Source organism: Homalodisca vitripennis, chromosome 6 (assembly GCF_021130785.1).
Source record: "Homalodisca vitripennis isolate AUS2020 chromosome 6, UT_GWSS_2.1, whole genome shotgun sequence".
Taxonomy (NCBI): Eukaryota; Metazoa; Arthropoda; class Insecta; order Hemiptera; family Cicadellidae; genus Homalodisca; species Homalodisca vitripennis.
Window position 1 is genome coordinate 13,325,789 of NC_060212.1, and position 17,008 is coordinate 13,342,796.

The following is a 17,008-nucleotide window of genomic DNA, read 5'->3' on the forward strand; positions in this document are numbered from 1 at the left end:
AAATCAACCTTTAGAAATTCATTTAAGATTATATATTAATATATTTCGTCTTAATTTTTACTGTTTACTCCGTATAAGATAACCTGGAATCCCTTGTGATTAAACCTTCAAAAGTATAAAACTTGTTTGGACCATTATACAAAATAATCGTAGATTAATTTTCTATTCCACAGAGTTTTGTATTAGACATCATACTTCTCCAGATATATTGTAAACTGTTTTAAACATATAATATTACGCCACTTTTATTCCCTTCGTACGAAAACCCTACTAAGGGCTGAGAACCTTATACGGTTGGAATATATGCAATAAATTTCGACAAAGTAAATTTTTTTGTATTAGGGATGAATCCTATTGTTTTATATTAATATTCAGAATATTCCAAGAGTTTCACGATTTATGAGTGTACCAAACATCAATGCTAGTATTATTATCTAAGTTCTATACTATAAATGGTAACAGTGACGAATTCAATGCATTCTGGAGATTACGTAATTAAATTGGTTTATTGGTTATATGATCTATAGAACATATTTATAAAATATTATTCAATGAATAAAATTGTGAATATATGCATATGAGGTACTAGACATTAATTTCCTTTGACATTGTGAGAAGCCATACTGTATACGAGTACATTAGCTGAAGGATATAAAAGGAGTGACCGGACGCTAACCGTAATATCGCCCTGGCCAGTCTGGGGGTTTGCGCTTTAATAACTAGATTTAGTGGCCCGCGGACTGCACTAACAAACCCTACTTAGTATCCTTGTAGGTGTTAAAATGTAAACGTTTCAAGTAGTGGTTTACAAAATTACACTAAGAGCTTCATAACGAGTCCAGAATTGCGAATCTTTTGAACCGCCCAATTAATAATTAAAAAATGGAGAGGCGGGACTGGCCGACATATATAATAATAATATGTATAATAATATAATATATATATATAAAACATTATATATATATATACATATATATTACTATATTCTAAAATAATATTGTAGTATAAAATAATAACACTGAATACTTTAACATACAAATTTTTATATTTTCTATTAGTTTTATAGCTATTTTTGTAATATATTTTTTACATTTCATGTACTACAACGATCACTAACTTCTAAATATTAGGATAATTAATATTTATACATTTTCTTTATTATCTTTTGCATTAGTTTCTATAATTTGGTCAGTATCATTTTCCCTACAATCTCGTATTTCCGAAATAATAATTACTTCATTTTCATTGTCATTGTATTCTAAAAAATACATTATGGGTTTATAATAACTGAAATAAGAAATAACAACCCAGGAATAAACCCTTGCTAAATATATTGTAAACATTGGCATCTATTGTTTTTTTTCCATATATTGTGCTTATATTATCAGCGTTTTACATTGTTAAATTTAATTTACTTTCTAAAAAGTCAATTAATGTTTTGACGTTTCGTCAGAATAATCTTTATTAAAATCTGTTTTTACGTCATTTATTTGTGAATATAAGTTAAGGCTCAATGTAATTGAGTAAAGGTTTTAATTATAATCAACAGACTAATCTTCTTCCAGGATTAAATTACACTACTGCTTTGTTAACTAGAAAAGATCTAATCAACTTATTTAAATCTCGTCAGGGCGAAACTAGTAGTGAACTGAAATTGCAAGTAATATGAACCGTACTGAAATTAAATTTAGAATCCGATGAGCTTGAATAGTGCAATTAAATTATGAACTAAGTTAGTTAATTTTACGTTGAATCATTAATAAATAAATTAGTAGTTTGATATATTGAAACCAATATAGCTTGCCAATAGAAGTAGTAGATTCAATAATGAGGGACAGTGACCTCTCACTAGCATGCCTGTATAGCCACTGCACTTAGAAACGCCTTGACTGACATCAAAATGGCCGCAATAGCCCTAGCGGCTACAGAGCGAACAATCATGACGCTTCGTTCCGTTACGCGAAACGAAAATTTTTCCTCCATAGAAAATGTACATCCATAGCCCGCAAAAATTTAAGTTGGTAATTTAATAACAACATTTTTATATAATCCTTAAATTTTACATTGTAAACAGTACACTTTTACACTATCTTATGTAAAATGTGGCCTACCGATTAAGGTAGGGATTCCGATTTATTTTGAACGTTGTGTTTTGGTTGAAAGGCACCAAAAACCGGTATCTTGTAGTGTTTGTTATTAGTGACGTAAAAATGCATTGTTTGTGAATTATTTACTGCGTATGTCTAATTAAAAAATACACTAGCTCTACTTATTAGTTTGTGGTTCACTTTAAAACTCGGGTAAGCTATCTATTATTTTTCATTCTAGAGTAGCCAGGAGAGATCACAAATTTCCATTTTAATATTTCAGTAACATGGCAACGGACTACGATTTTAAGATTCCTCACTAGTCAAAACTATTAGTAGCTCAAGTATTAGTTATCCTTACTGAAATTATTGGTACTTGTAAAATCTGTATCAGAGCTGCTTCAAGACCTCGAAACTCAGCTCTTTAAGGTGCAAAATGGATCTTGGCCTGGAAATTGTTTCTTTATTTGTCCTATAATTGTCATAGTCCTATAAAATAATTTCCCTGAATGCAAAAAATTTTAGTAATTCCAGTTAAAAATCAAAGTCATTTAAAGTAGCAAATTAAACAATTTTGTAATCAACCCCAAATAAAAATCGCTAAAGAGAAAAATATGAACATTTTACATTATGTAAATGAATGTGAGTTAAAACCGCACATCTCCGTTCGCACACCCAAAATAGACAATTAGGAAGCAAGCCCCCATGGTGGCGAATGGGATGGCGGATCAGAATTAAAACTAGAAGGAAAAAACACCGTGGATAGCGTGGATAGACAATTAACCCCAAACTTTCTGTCGTATGTCTCAGGTGCACCTGGATTAAAAAATTAGGAACAGGCATAATTTAAAACAAGAACTGCCAATTCCACCCGGTATCCTTCGGCTAAGGGCGGGCTCCTAATGAAAACCAAGAAATAAGAATAAATAGCACTTAATCTAAACATAAAAACTAAATAACAAAATATAAACTATAATACTGGAAACAATAACAAGTAAATAAATTAAACAAATAAATAAATAACAAATAGCAGGGTATCACATATGTTGACTAGGGGGTTTCAGCTCATTATGGAGGCCAGCTTTCCAGCAGAGCAGGAAAACCCTAGAAACTGTCTGCGACCACCCATGATGAGAGAGCAGCAGGAGGCAAGAGCTCCTCTCCTGGACCTCGTCAGTGCGAAACAGCAACTTAAGCCAGCATGTTAGTGGTAAAATTAAAAAAAAGAAATAACAAATATAATTTAAAAAATGCAAAACTGTATTAAGGACTTCCACTAACATGCGAGAATTTAGAAGTTCCTTGCCACTCTTCAAGAGGATGTGCAGAGCGCTCTCAAACAGCACAGTCAGTGCCTTCTGCAGCCACAACGAACAACACTTACAATACTATATAAATACACAACAATGAGCCGGGGAGAACTGGGCTCAAGTCTTAGAACCGGCTCAGAGTGACATATTTTTTATTTATAAAAATTTTACTTTCCTTAAGCAATAAGGTTCAGCCAACTATTTCTAACCAAAAAGTATTTTCTACAAACCATCCTTTATATCAGGAGTGTTTCGGATACCAATAAAAACTGCCTTGGGTAATTACTACTACAGGATGGCAATCACAATGTAATTTAAAAAAATAGTTTGTTTGTACTAATACAATTTCAATAAATAAAGCATTATTCCAATTAAGAACTTAGTAATGTGTTAAAAAATATTTCGTTTGAACTGAAACATCATTTTAAAATTAAATTATTTATGTTTATGTTACTTTTTTATTTTTATTAAATGTTTAGTAATATTAATGTGTTACTAGTTTTATGCATTATCTGAATCACAGGAGTGCCAAGTCTTGAAGAGTTTAATACTATCGTTCAGATGTGAGACAGAGTGACAGTAGTAGTGCCGACAGTTCAATATACACGATACACCACGCGGTCTGCTTTGTGCATTGTATTATCTGTATCACAGGAGTGCCAAGTCTTGAAGAGTTTAATACTGTCGTTCAGATGTGAGACAAAGTGACAGTAGTAGTGCGGACAGTTCAATATACACGATACACCACGCGGTCTGCTTTGTGCATTGTATTATCTGTATCACAGGAGTGCCAAGTCTTGAAGAGTTTAATACTATCGTTCAGATGTGAGACAGAGCGACAGTAGTAGTGCGGACAGTTCAATATACACGATACACCACGCGGTCTGCTTTGTGCATTGTATTATCTGTATCACAGGAGTGCCAAGTCTTGAAGAGTTTAATACTGTCGTCCAGATGTGAGACAAAGTGACAGTAGTAGTGCCGACAGTTCAATATACACGATACACCACGCGGTCTGCTTTGTGCATTGTATTATCTGTATCACAGGAGTGCCAAGTCTTGAAGAGTTTAATACTATCGTTCAGATGTGAGACAAAGTGACAGTAGTAGTGCGGACAGTTCAATATACACGATACACCACGCGGTCTGCTTTGTGCATTGTATTATCTGTATCACAGGAGTGCCAAGTCTTGAAGAGTTTAATACTATCGTTCAGATGTGAGACAGAGCGCAGTAGTAGTGCGGACAGTTCAATATACACGATACACCACGCGGTCTGCTTTGTGCATTGTATTATCTGTATCACAGGAGTGCCAAGTCTTGGAGAGTTTAATACTATCGTTCAGATGTGAGACAGAGCGCAGTAGTAGTGCGGACAGTTCAATATACACGATACACCACACGGTCTGCTTTGTGCATTGTATTATCTGTATCACAGGAGTGCCAAGTCTTGGATAGTTTAATACTATCGTTCAGATGTGAGACAAAGTGACAGTAGTAGTGCGGACAGTTCAATATACACGATACACCACGCGGTCTGCTTTGTGCATTGTATTATCTGTATCACAGGAGTGCCAAGTCTTGAAGAGTTTAACCCAGATATGCCTGAATTATTTTTTTTTAATTTTTTTTAATTCTACAGTTTTTTTTTATACTATAAATGTATTCTTCAACACATTTTAACAATAATTGTAAAAAATTTCATCGTCGTTTAGTAAATAATGGGTGGCCTATATATAGGACAGTAGGAAAAATATGAGTGAAATGCTAAAATATTCCAAAAATGCTTTTTATTTTTAGAAGGGTTACATTTACATTGGATATATATGTTTTATGTACTTAATTCAACTGTGTTTTTAACAAAGATATATAAAACAAGCTTAAATAAAATTTTTAGTAAGTGCATTTTGTAGTTTATGGCTTTGTGTGGTAATCAATAAAACATTTAGTATGAAGACCAACATCACACTTTTGGCATCTGGTAGTGCACTTGGCATGGCAATGCCCACATCTCGTTTGCTTTTCCTGAGGAACAACAAGGTGGTCCAATCTGTCAAACCTGGAGTCCACTTTTGATTGTTTCGATGGCCGTCCAGCCTTTGACGCGCACCCTTTACCAAATGTTTCTAGCAGGTTACAGGCAAGTCTGCGTCTGAAAGACAAGTGGTCAAGGTTCCCTCCCGCATGGCGGTGAAGTTGCCAGGCATTTTGTTCTGCACTGTCAATGCAGTCACAGATCAGAGGGAAATACCACTTCTTACCTCTGATTTGGATTCGGTACAGGCTCATATTTTGATCGCACCGGTCCACTCCGCCCATTTTTTTGTTGTACTGGTGTATGAGGTTTGGTTGAGGGATGAAAGCATGTTTCTTGGCTTTAAAGTGAAAAAGCGTTTTACCTGATGTATGGGTTGTACACCAACAGCATTTGAAACAACAGTGACAATACTGTTGTCATTCCATCTTGCAATAATTAAATTTTCATCAACATACTTTTTCGTATTCAAAAGTTCCCCTTTCTTTCTTTTTCAAATCTTTACTATCAGTCAGTGGGCACTTTGCTATTCTGTTCTCTCTCACCGTACCAATAGCTCTTATATTCTTTTGGGACAGTTTTCTCAAACAAAGGTAGACCAGAAAAAAAATTATCAAAATACAAGAAGTACGGGAAATCACCATTCTTCTTCAGAACATCACAGTACTGCAAAACAACACTGGCACCAAGGCCCAAGTGTTCATACTGAGGGTCCAAGGTGTGGCTGCTCCCTTGGTAGGGGTCTTTCCAAACTACATAGCCATTGGGTGTGTAGCACAACCCAAATTTTGTAACCATAGCGAATAGGTTTGTTTCTGATGAATTGTTTCAAACCATGCCTCCCAAAATATGGGACCATAGGACTCATCAACTGAGTGGTGTTCCTCATGTGGTGCGTAATCAAAAAATGTTTTGTTCAATGCATCAAACAATGGGACGTACTTTTGCATACTTGTCATCAGCATTGAGGTTGTCATTATCACAAAACATGCAAAATTTGACATAATAAACTCAAATCTGTCTCTAGAAATTGCATTTACAACTAATTCATTGCGAGTGTCCAAAGCTGTTTCCCAAAACATTCGTCTTCGAGGTAATGGAACATAACCACTCAACAACAATACTCCTATGAAACATTTCATTTCATCGACAGTTACATCACCTAAACGGTTATGTAATGCCGCATAACGATTTGTTTTCTCAACTAATAAATCTACAATATCATCATCGAAAATACAGAAAAACTGTTCCATTGGTGTTAATTTTTTGTTTGTACTTCCTGTCTATTACTCCAAATAGTATCATCTAGTTTTAGGTCCTCTTTGACCCATTTGTACTGCTTTTTAGTGAATGGCTTACTAACCTTTTTTGCTGGTTTCTCTTCAGTGAAATTCTGAAATTCGTCTTACTTTTTTATTTGGTGGCTGTGCTATGTCCATCTTCGCTGAACTAGAGGGTAAGGTTGGTTGTGATAAAGAAGGATCCTCTTCATCTTTGTTGGTCACTCAGTTCAAATTCTTGGGAAACTTCAGCCGGGGCCAATAGTTGGTTTCCTGGAAGATGATGGATTGAAGTCATGTCCTCATCCCCAGAATCCTCATCAGTGACATCATCATTTGCATTGATTGGTGGCTGAATATATACGCCAATTTCTTCATCAGGTGGCACTTGGATCTCTTCATCTTCTAGCATCGTCAAAATTTCATGAAGGTTCAAGTTCCTAAAAAAATTCAAAGTACGATAAATAACAAGGTTTTTTCAGAATTTTTTTATAAAATAACTGTAAAAAATTGTATTGATGCTTAAAAACAAAAAGTTTATACCCAATTACTAAGTCACGACTTGAAATACAAGGGTCGAAACTCATTTGAGAGTGGGAAGCATTTATTGTTGTACATATGCCTACTGGACTACATGTAGGACGGGCCAATTCCAAACATAACCTATAAACGGTCTGAATTTAGAACGGTCACATTTCAAGATAAATGTAATAACTAGTTAGTCAGTTATTAGGAAATGTACTTAAATAGGTTTAAAAACTACGAAATAATAGTATTGTACTTACTTTTCGCACATGGCGCAGAGCTCATGAAGTTGATTGGAAATCCTAAATTTGTAAAACTAGTCTAAAGAAACAAACTAGTTGAAGCATTCACTTGATTGTTGCTCAGATGCATTCAGTTAGCTCTTACTGAAGACAGCAACCACCCTGCCACCTGTTGGAAAAAGCTGGAAACTACTTCAGAAGTAAGCTTTATGGAGAACACTACAAGTGTCCTAAATATAGGGTCACTAGGCATATATCTGGGTTAATACTATCGTTCAGATGTGAGACAAAGTGACAGTAGTAGTGCGGACAGTTCAATATACACGATACACCACGCGGTCTGCTTTGTGCATTGTATTATCTGAATCACAGGAGTGCCAAGTCTTGAAGAGTTTAATACTATCGTTCAGATGTGAGACAGAGTGACAGTAGTAGTGCGGACAGTTCAATATACACGATACACCACGCGGTCTGCTTTGTGCATTGTATTATCTGTATCACAGGAGTGCCAAGTCTTGAAGAGTTTAATACTATCGTTCAGATGTGAGACAGAGTGACAGTAGTAGTGCGGACAGTTCAATATACACGATACACCACGCGGTCTGCTTTGTGCATTGTATTATCTGTATCACAGGAGTGCCAAGTCTTGAAGAGTTTAATACTATCGTTCAGATGTGAGACAGAGTGACAGTAGTAGTGCGGACAGTTCAATATACACGATACACCACGCGGTCTGCTTTGTGCATTGTATTATCTGTATCACAGGAGTGCCAAGTCTTGAAGAGTTTAATACTATCGTTCAGATGTGAGACAGAGCGCAGTAGTAGTGCGGACAGTTCAATATACACGATACACCACGCGGTCTGCTTTGTGCATTGTATTATCTGTATCACAGGAGTGCCAAGTCTTGAAGAGTTTAATACTATCGTTCAGATGTGAGACAGAGCGCAGTAGTAGTGCGGACAGTTCAATATACACGATACACCACGCGGTCTGCTTTGTGCATTGTATTATCTGTATCACAGGAGTGCCAAGTCTTGGAGAGTTTAATACTGTCGTCCAGATGTGAGACAGAGTGACAGTAGTAGTGCGGACAGTTCAATATACACGATACACCACGCGGTCTGCTTTGTGCATTGTATTATCTGTATCACAGGAGTGCCAAGTCTTGGAGAGTTTAATACTGTCGTCCAGATGTGAGACAGAGTGACAGTAGTAGTGCGGACAGTTCAATATACACGATACACCACGCGGTCTGCTTTGTGCATTGTATTATCTGTATCACAGGAGTGCCAAGTCTTGGAGAGTTTAATACTGTCGTCCAGATGTGAGACAGAGTGACAGTAGTAGTGCGGACAGTTCAATATACACGATACACCACGCGGTCTGCTTTGTGCATTGTATTATCTGTATCACAGGAGTGCCAAGTCTTGGAGAGTTTAATACTGTCGTCCAGATGTGAGACAGAGCGCAGTAGTAGTGCGGACAGTTCAATATACACGATACACCACGCGGTCTGCTTTGTGCATTGTATTATCTGTATCACAAGGAGTGCCAAGTCTTGGAGAGTTTAATACTGTCGTCCAGATGTGTGACAGAGCGCAGTAGTAGTGCGGACAGTTCAATATACACGATACACCACGCGGTCTGCTTTGTGCATTGTATTATCTGTATCACAGGAGTGCCAAGTCTTGGAGAGTTTAATACTGTCGTCCAGATGTGAGACAGAGTGACAGTAGTAGTGCGGACAGTTCAATATACACGATACACCACGCGGTCTGCTTTGTGCATTGTATTATCTGAATCACAGGAGTGCCAAGTCTTGGAGAGTTTAATACTGTCGTCCAGATGTGAGACAGAGCGCAGTAGTAGTGCGGACAGTTCAATATACACGATACACCACGCGGTCTGCTTTGTGCATTGTATTATCTGAATCACAGGAGTGCCAAGTCTTGGAGAGTTTAATACTGTCGTCCAGATGTGAGACAGAGTGACAGTAGTAGTGCGGACAGTTCAATATACACGATACACCACGCGGTCTGCTTTGTGCATTGTATTATCTGAATCACAGGAGTGCCAAGTCTTGGAGAGTTTAATACTGTCGTCCAGATGTGAGACAGAGCGCAGTAGTAGTGCGGACAGTTCAATATACACGATACACCACGCGGTCTGCTTTGTGCATTGTATTATCTGAATCACAGGAGTGCCAAGTCTTGGAGAGTTTAATACTGTCGTCCAGATGTGAGACAGAGCGCAGTAGTAGTGCGGACAGTTCAATATACACGATACACCACGCGGTCTGCTTTGTGCATTGTATTATCTGAATCACAGGATTGCCAAGTCTTGGAGAGTTTAATACTGTCGTCCAGATGTGAGACAGAGTGACAGTAGTAGTGCGGTCAGTTCAATATACACGATACACCACGCGGTCTGCTTTGTGCATTGTATTATCTGTATCACAGGAGTGCCAAGTCTTGGAGAGTTTAATACTGTCGTCCAGATGTGAGACAGAGCGCAGTAGTAGTGCGGACAGTTCAATATACACGATACACCACACGGTCTGCTTTGTGCATTGTATTATCTGAATCACAAGATTGCCAAGTCTTGGAGAGTTTAATACTGTCGTCCAGATGTGAGACAGAGCGCAGTAGTAGTGTGGTCAGTTCAATATACACGATACACCACGCGGTCTGCTTTGTGCATTGTATTATCTGAATCACAAGATTGCCAAGTCTTGGAGAGTTTAATACTGTCGTCCAGATGTGAGACAGAGTGACAGTAGTAGTGCGGACAGTTCAATATACACGATACACCACGCGGTCTGCTTTGTGCATTGTATTATCTGAATCACAAGATTGCCAAGTCTTGGAGAGTTTAATACTGTCGTCCAGATGTGTGACAGAGCGCAGTAGTAGTGCGGACAGTTCAATATACACGATACACCACACGGTCTGCTTTGTGCATTGTATTATCTGAATCACAAGATTGCCAAGTCTTGGAGAGTTTAATACTGTCGTCCAGATGTGAGACAGAGCGACAGTAGTAGTGCGGACAGTTCAATATACACGATACACCACGTGGTCTCCTTTACCGTTTCTGTATTTTAGTTCAAAAACAGGTCAGTTTTAAGTCATTTTAAACCCCTTACATATGCACCTTGTTTAAACACCTTTTCTTCATAAATCACCGTTAATTGTAATTAGTACGACAGGGAAATAACCATCAGCACTTACACACACTGTACTTGGCGTTTTAAAGATTAGGTTTTTAAATAGTCATATTTTAAACTTGCTTCAAATTACACCTCCACGAGTTTAAACCGGTGGTTTTAAAACGCTTTTACTTACTTCATTTTACACCGGCACATTGTTTTAACCATTCTTTACGTTTTGAAATTTGACGTTCTGTAGCAGACTCTTAGTTCTGAGGCCCGACGCTGGGGGCGCACCACGTAATTTTGAATTGTACCGTGAAAATATTTGCTACATGACCTCTCCCGTTGCAAGTTGCAGTTCGAGTTCACACAATTCCTTGCCTCAATTTTTAAAATGGAATAAATTATCTCTTGTGTATCTAATGCGGTCAAATGTCATATAATCCTGACGTAATCGGATTTAGACTGACTACTCGTATTTGCACAGAGTGGAAGCGCTCGATAGCGAACTTATCTATTAGTTATGCTAATCAAGGTTACATAACTAATATAATCAATTTCCACACGCTTGGGGACAGGAAAACCGATCACTGTTAGTATATCCCTGTGTGTGTGTACTATACTGCTTCATAACTACATACAACACTTCCTTGTTTGAAGTTTGTTTATGGAAGGATTTGAAGGAAACAGGATTTGACGGACATTTGCCATCGTTCAGTTACACAATAATTGTTAATTGTTAAGTGTTAATGATTGTAATTATTACAATCATTAACACTGCGTTTCGAAATCTTAAACATGATCTCTTCCTCAGGTGAATAAATAACGTAATAAATTACTACAATCTAGGTGAAAGTAAACAAAAAAACAGAGCATTGTGACACGCTTAAGTCAGGAATCACAACAACCATGTTGAGTGCCTATTCCAAAGCAACCGATCAATCAACCATTAACTGGCAATCGTTTTGGTTGCCAATTCTGAAAAAAAGTGTCAAACAGATTAGAGATTTGTAATAAACCAATGCGGAGTCACAGTATAGTTTTAATAAGTTCATCTAGAATGAACTAATAAAAAAGACTTACTCCCGTCCCTGCATTTTTCCGCCTTTTGTTTCTGCCGTGACGATCGCCATTTACTATTGGCCTCTGGTCAGTTCTAGTTGGTTAGCCGGTGAGTGCAGACCTGTTGTGAGCTGTATTCTGTAGTTTAGTTTTAATAATTAGTGTTTAGTTTATATTAAAGGCATGTTTTAGACAGTATGCATGGAATAGATATACGACACGGCTGTTGTGACTACTTACTTATGCGTGTCACAGCGTTCTGGTTTGTTTTTTTTTTTTTTTACTTTAATCTAGATTGTAGTGATGTATTTGTTTAGTCATTCACCTGAGGAAGAGATCAGATTGTAGATCTCGAAACGCAGTGTTACTGATTGTAATAGTATTTTGTACAACTGTGATAAAAACTTTTTAGGAACTATTAATGTGTGTGTGTTTGAAAACGTACATTTAAGGACGTTAGGCGGTAGAGAGAACAATGCAGTTCTAATTACACCTCACCAAATAGAAACTTTAGAGTTAAATAGGAATATCTCATTTCATTTTACCACAAAGGTTTAATTTGTTTGTCTTAGGAAACGTTGCTCTGTCTGCCACCTTGTTGCTGAATTCAATCCGACAAATACGTGATCTTAAAACTAAGTTTGTGTGCTACTTGCTTAGTTTCTGCCAACTAATTGAGTTATTTGTCAAATAGTAAGAACATATCGAATTTTAGTATTATAATTTTCAAAATTGTATCTACAATGTCAGTATTAAAACTATAACATAAATATTATACCTAAAAATTTTAAATCTCTTCAGAAAAATAATCAGAACACTCATTACAAACTTTTTATTCATTGTTTCAGTCCCTTAAAAAAATTATGAAACCATCTCCTTTTCTTTCATTTTTATCTCTTTCGGTTTTCTTATTAAAAAAGTACAAACAATAAATAAGTTGATTTTCTTTGTGTTTTTTTGTCACTAATGTATATATAGCTTTGAAAATAAATATGTTTTAATACTTTTCTTAAGTAAATGGTAATATTATTAATATTATGGCTACATGTAAAACTTAAAAACACTATGATACTTTACACTCATTGCTATCACTAGTCCTGCTGTTTTATTGGTTATTTATTTTACTTTTTTAATTATTGGGTACATTTTTTATAGCTTTTAGTTGGCATTATTTTAGTACACTGTTCTGTCACTTGTTTACTCAGCCATCTAAACGTCCATATATTCCTTCGGTATTTATTTATAGGTTAAGTTGTTTGTCAGTTCAATATTATTACAATCCTAGTATATCAAATAAAGTTGTCTGTCCGCTGGAAATAAATAAATAAACACTATCCCCTTATAGGCAGATATCACAAAACTTCTCAATTTATTTCTCAAATTATTATTTTATAACATATTCTTGAAGGGACAAAAATTAAGATGGGCTGCGCCATGGAAGAGAACAGGACAACAGTTTGCATTATCCTGCAAACTGACCTGATGTCGGAGCACACAGCTCAGTTAATTATCTTCTTGTTAACACTTACTGGTTAACATTTTCAACTCTCAATAAAGTGTCATGGAAATTTTGAATTTGTAGCAATGGAATTCCGATTCAAAAAAAAAAATGTACGAAGATGAGATTTTGTGAAAATAAACGTCGAAAAATAGGAGAGTAAAATATTGCGATTAAAAAGAAATATTGTTATCTGAATAGAAATATTGATTCGTATGTATTAGGGCACGTTTATTATACGAATTCTTTAAATTTCCCTTAAAGACAATGTACTTGTATATAGTAAATTTACAATACATATTTAAAAAAAATATAAATTTTCAAATAATTCGAAACAATAAAAACAAATATTTAAGCAAAAGTAATAATGAAAAGTTGTTTTATTAGAAATGTAAATTTTGAAAACTGAGTCTAAAAAAGTAATATCTGTGACACATATTTCATTTCTTGGTAGACTCAATATTTATTTTACCTATTTCAAAAGTAACTAATATTCTACAGTTAAAAAAAATTATTCAAGTCAGTTAGTGTGGCTAAATTTTTTTAATTAAATACGTTAAATCTTGGTTTTAAAGGTAAATTTGAAATTAAAACTTGAGAAACGTGACTATTAATAATTTCATACACATAATATGGTTTAACTTTAACCATCGCGTTTTAAAAAAAGTCTCAAAATTATGTAAATTAATAAAATTATTCGTTATATGAACTTAGCGTTATCAGAGGATCGGGACTATCTTATAATGAATAAGTAAGTCAGTAAGCGATATTCGTCACAGACAAAATGTCCGTATATAACATCTAAGTATTATAATACATTAATAATACCACAGATGTAGTATTAATAAAGCCACCTTCAGATGAAGGTGCAATAAGATGCCAGTATAACAAATCCTTGCCCTTTTAGACAAATACAATAATCTTGCGGGCTTTGAAATTATTTTAAACTGCTACACACAATTAAAAGCTTCTTTTGAAATATTCAGCGATGTACTAAATGTAATTAAATCAGCAACCCGTATAAACTTTATCGCGGTTCCAAGCATTGTACCGAAGTCAAATTTCAACTTTTAATGACTTCTATACAAGACTTTAAAGTTAAATGAAGTTTGCACTTATTTAAATAATTTAATAAAAACATTTAAAATATTTTCTCAGCGAATCGAATTAACAATTCCTTTCTTGAATGTGGACTAACTTGTACATCTAACTCAGTCTGAACTAAATTCCTTACAAATTATTCCACATATGATCCCATACTAATTACACATAAAAGATGGGCTATTTTGTCAGACAATTTTCCACACTAGAGTCCTTTACTCTCTTGCAAGAAATATTTCAACTGCCAAATTAATAAAAATTATTTTTTTAGAAATACAATTTTGCGTTTTTTTTGTGTTAATGGAGAAAACAAAATGTATAAGGAAGTACAATAAACCATAAAATGAAAAATGTATAGATTAAACTATAGTCTCTTAAATAATAATATTTAACTTTTATCTACTGTATACTATTATTACAAATCAAAGCGTGTGAAACACAATAACTGGATATGATATTTAATTGCAATTATATAACTACCAGACTCTGTTTGTTGTTTATTGTAAGACGTAATATTAATTAGTGGTTACACGAGTATTGTGTACAAGAAGTTATATAATTAATTGTGTAATTAAACTGTTTATTAATACACTGTATATGTGCAACAATTAATAATGAATACGATAAATGCAGAATATTTAAATATCCTAGTTCCTGAGCTTACAGGACCGATGTGTGTAACAAACATCTAAGTTTCCTTTTTATAAATTATATTGCAACATTTTATTTTAATCACATACATCTATAGTAAGGAAATTACAGAATTAGATACACATTTCATTTACTATATTTTCAACAAATAGTTAAAAATATGAAACTTATACAGCTGCGAGATTAAATTAATACAATAAACAAATCTCCACTTTAAATCTAGTTTATCCAAGAAACCAAAATGTTATTACGAGGAGTACAAAAGGATTCCTGGAACAACTTGAAGCTACAAAGAACGCCACAGTCTGTGCCAAGGCAAGTTGTATGATTATGAAATACCCCACTGTCTCACTGAGTTCCTATTTCATTATTCGAATTCCAAAACTAGTCTTTTAATGTGGATAGCAAGAATTTGGGGCGCACACTGTTCTTTTTCTGTGTAGTTAAGACTTTTAGGGTAGACTTAAGCGGCCTGTACTCGTTATTCGGTTGTTTGTATCGAATGGTTCGGTGTTTCTATCCGAATGAATAATTCGATATTGTAATTTATTTAACTTAGCATATGATTTCAACTTATTAGTTATAGTAATTTTAATGTAAACCATAAACAGCAAGAAGTAACTAAATATTCTGAGAGTTTGAAAATGGCGATGAATATGAGAAAAATATGTGAGATATTTCTCACAAGTGAACATATTTGTTTAAGTGGCTTCAACATATAGGTTTGGCTTCTGGTAACCAATGAGAATAATTCTTTCCTCCATTTCACAAAAGCGGTTACTCGTTGATATCAAGCTGGGCAAGTTATAAATATTGTTAAGGTTCTTTGATATCTAAGTCTAGGCCATAGTTTGTTTTATTGTTTTGTAACTTTAGTGTTAAATTTATGTTTTTAAGATTCTAATTTAAGAGATTCTTCTTGTTACGGTAATTTAGTAAAACTCTTATCGTCTACGATGTTTACATATCGAAGTTGGATAATATATCGAATTGTTCGATACAAACAACCGAATAACGAGTGTAGGCCGCTTATATAATAGTCTCCCCGACTTTTATTCCGAACATTTAAGTCCTTATACGACTCACAAAAATAATATTTTAAATATTAGAAAGCCAAAACATGTTGAAACACAAATGGTTCGAATCCTGCCTGTGACCGCTGCACATTAACTGTACCATCGACCTTGTACTGTATCGACTCTCCTTATTCTGTTTGATAAGATCCTCGTACAGGCCAGTGGCCTCGTAGGGGAAGGTTTTCAAAGCGAATTGGCCTCTGCTTTAAATAAAAATGTCTTACGCCGCTCGTTTCAAGTCCAATATGTATCAAGAAACATAAAGAAAAGGAAGTTTTTAAACTTACTCTAATGGTGGTATTCATATTTTTATTTTCAATAACGCTTTTTGTCAAGGTAAGTTATAAATTTGTGTTTTGACATTTTCATTCATTTAAATTTTATTTTTGGAACGATGCTGAAATATTTGTTTGTTTAGGTATTACAGTAGCTATTTTGATTTGTCTCCTCCCAAAATTGTGTTGCGTAATAAAAATGTTTTACTTTTCAAATATATTTTTTATCTGACGCGTGGCATAAGTCTTCTTACTTATATAGTTTTGTTTTGCACGTATCTTTTTCTTAACTAATTAAATTGTTTCAGTAATTTCTACATTGACTTTGTTTCTTAATATAGATGCCTTTGGTTGTCAAACCTGGTCAGAACATAAATTAAGTTATGTAAAACGTGATGTATTAGTAGTACAGTATAAAGAATATAGAATAATAAAACAAGATCCTTCAACTAGTCGCATAGGCTTTTTTATTTAATACATTTTAAGGTAAATACAATTAAAAACTTATATGAGAAAGGTAATTTCTTCCATTTAATTATTTTACGTTCAGGGTGAAAACTACGTCATACGTATGTGAGTGTGTTAATATATGTGGAATTTTATTGTATATAAAATTTTAAATATCTTTAAGTATTGTAATGTATAAAATGGACCATAATATATTTTTATTTCATTGTATAAAACTAAAAAGTTATAACTCTTCAAGTAAAAT

General features: G+C 34.6%; 1 protein-coding gene across 1 annotated transcript; it reads right to left on the reverse strand.

Annotated features, from left to right (window-relative positions):
* Window positions 1–6,920: 6,920 nt before the first annotated feature.
* LOC124365300 (piggyBac transposable element-derived protein 3-like) lies at window positions 6,921–7,546 on the reverse strand. The gene is made up of 2 exons (XM_046821269.1): window positions 7,498–7,546; window positions 6,921–7,152 (listed from the first exon to the last, which is right to left on the reverse strand). The coding sequence occupies exons 1-2, from the start codon at window positions 7,506–7,508 to the stop codon at window positions 6,921–6,923; spliced, it is 243 nt and encodes an 80-aa protein (XP_046677225.1). The 5' UTR covers window positions 7,509–7,546.
* Between the last annotated feature and the right edge of the window lie 9,462 nt (window positions 7,547–17,008).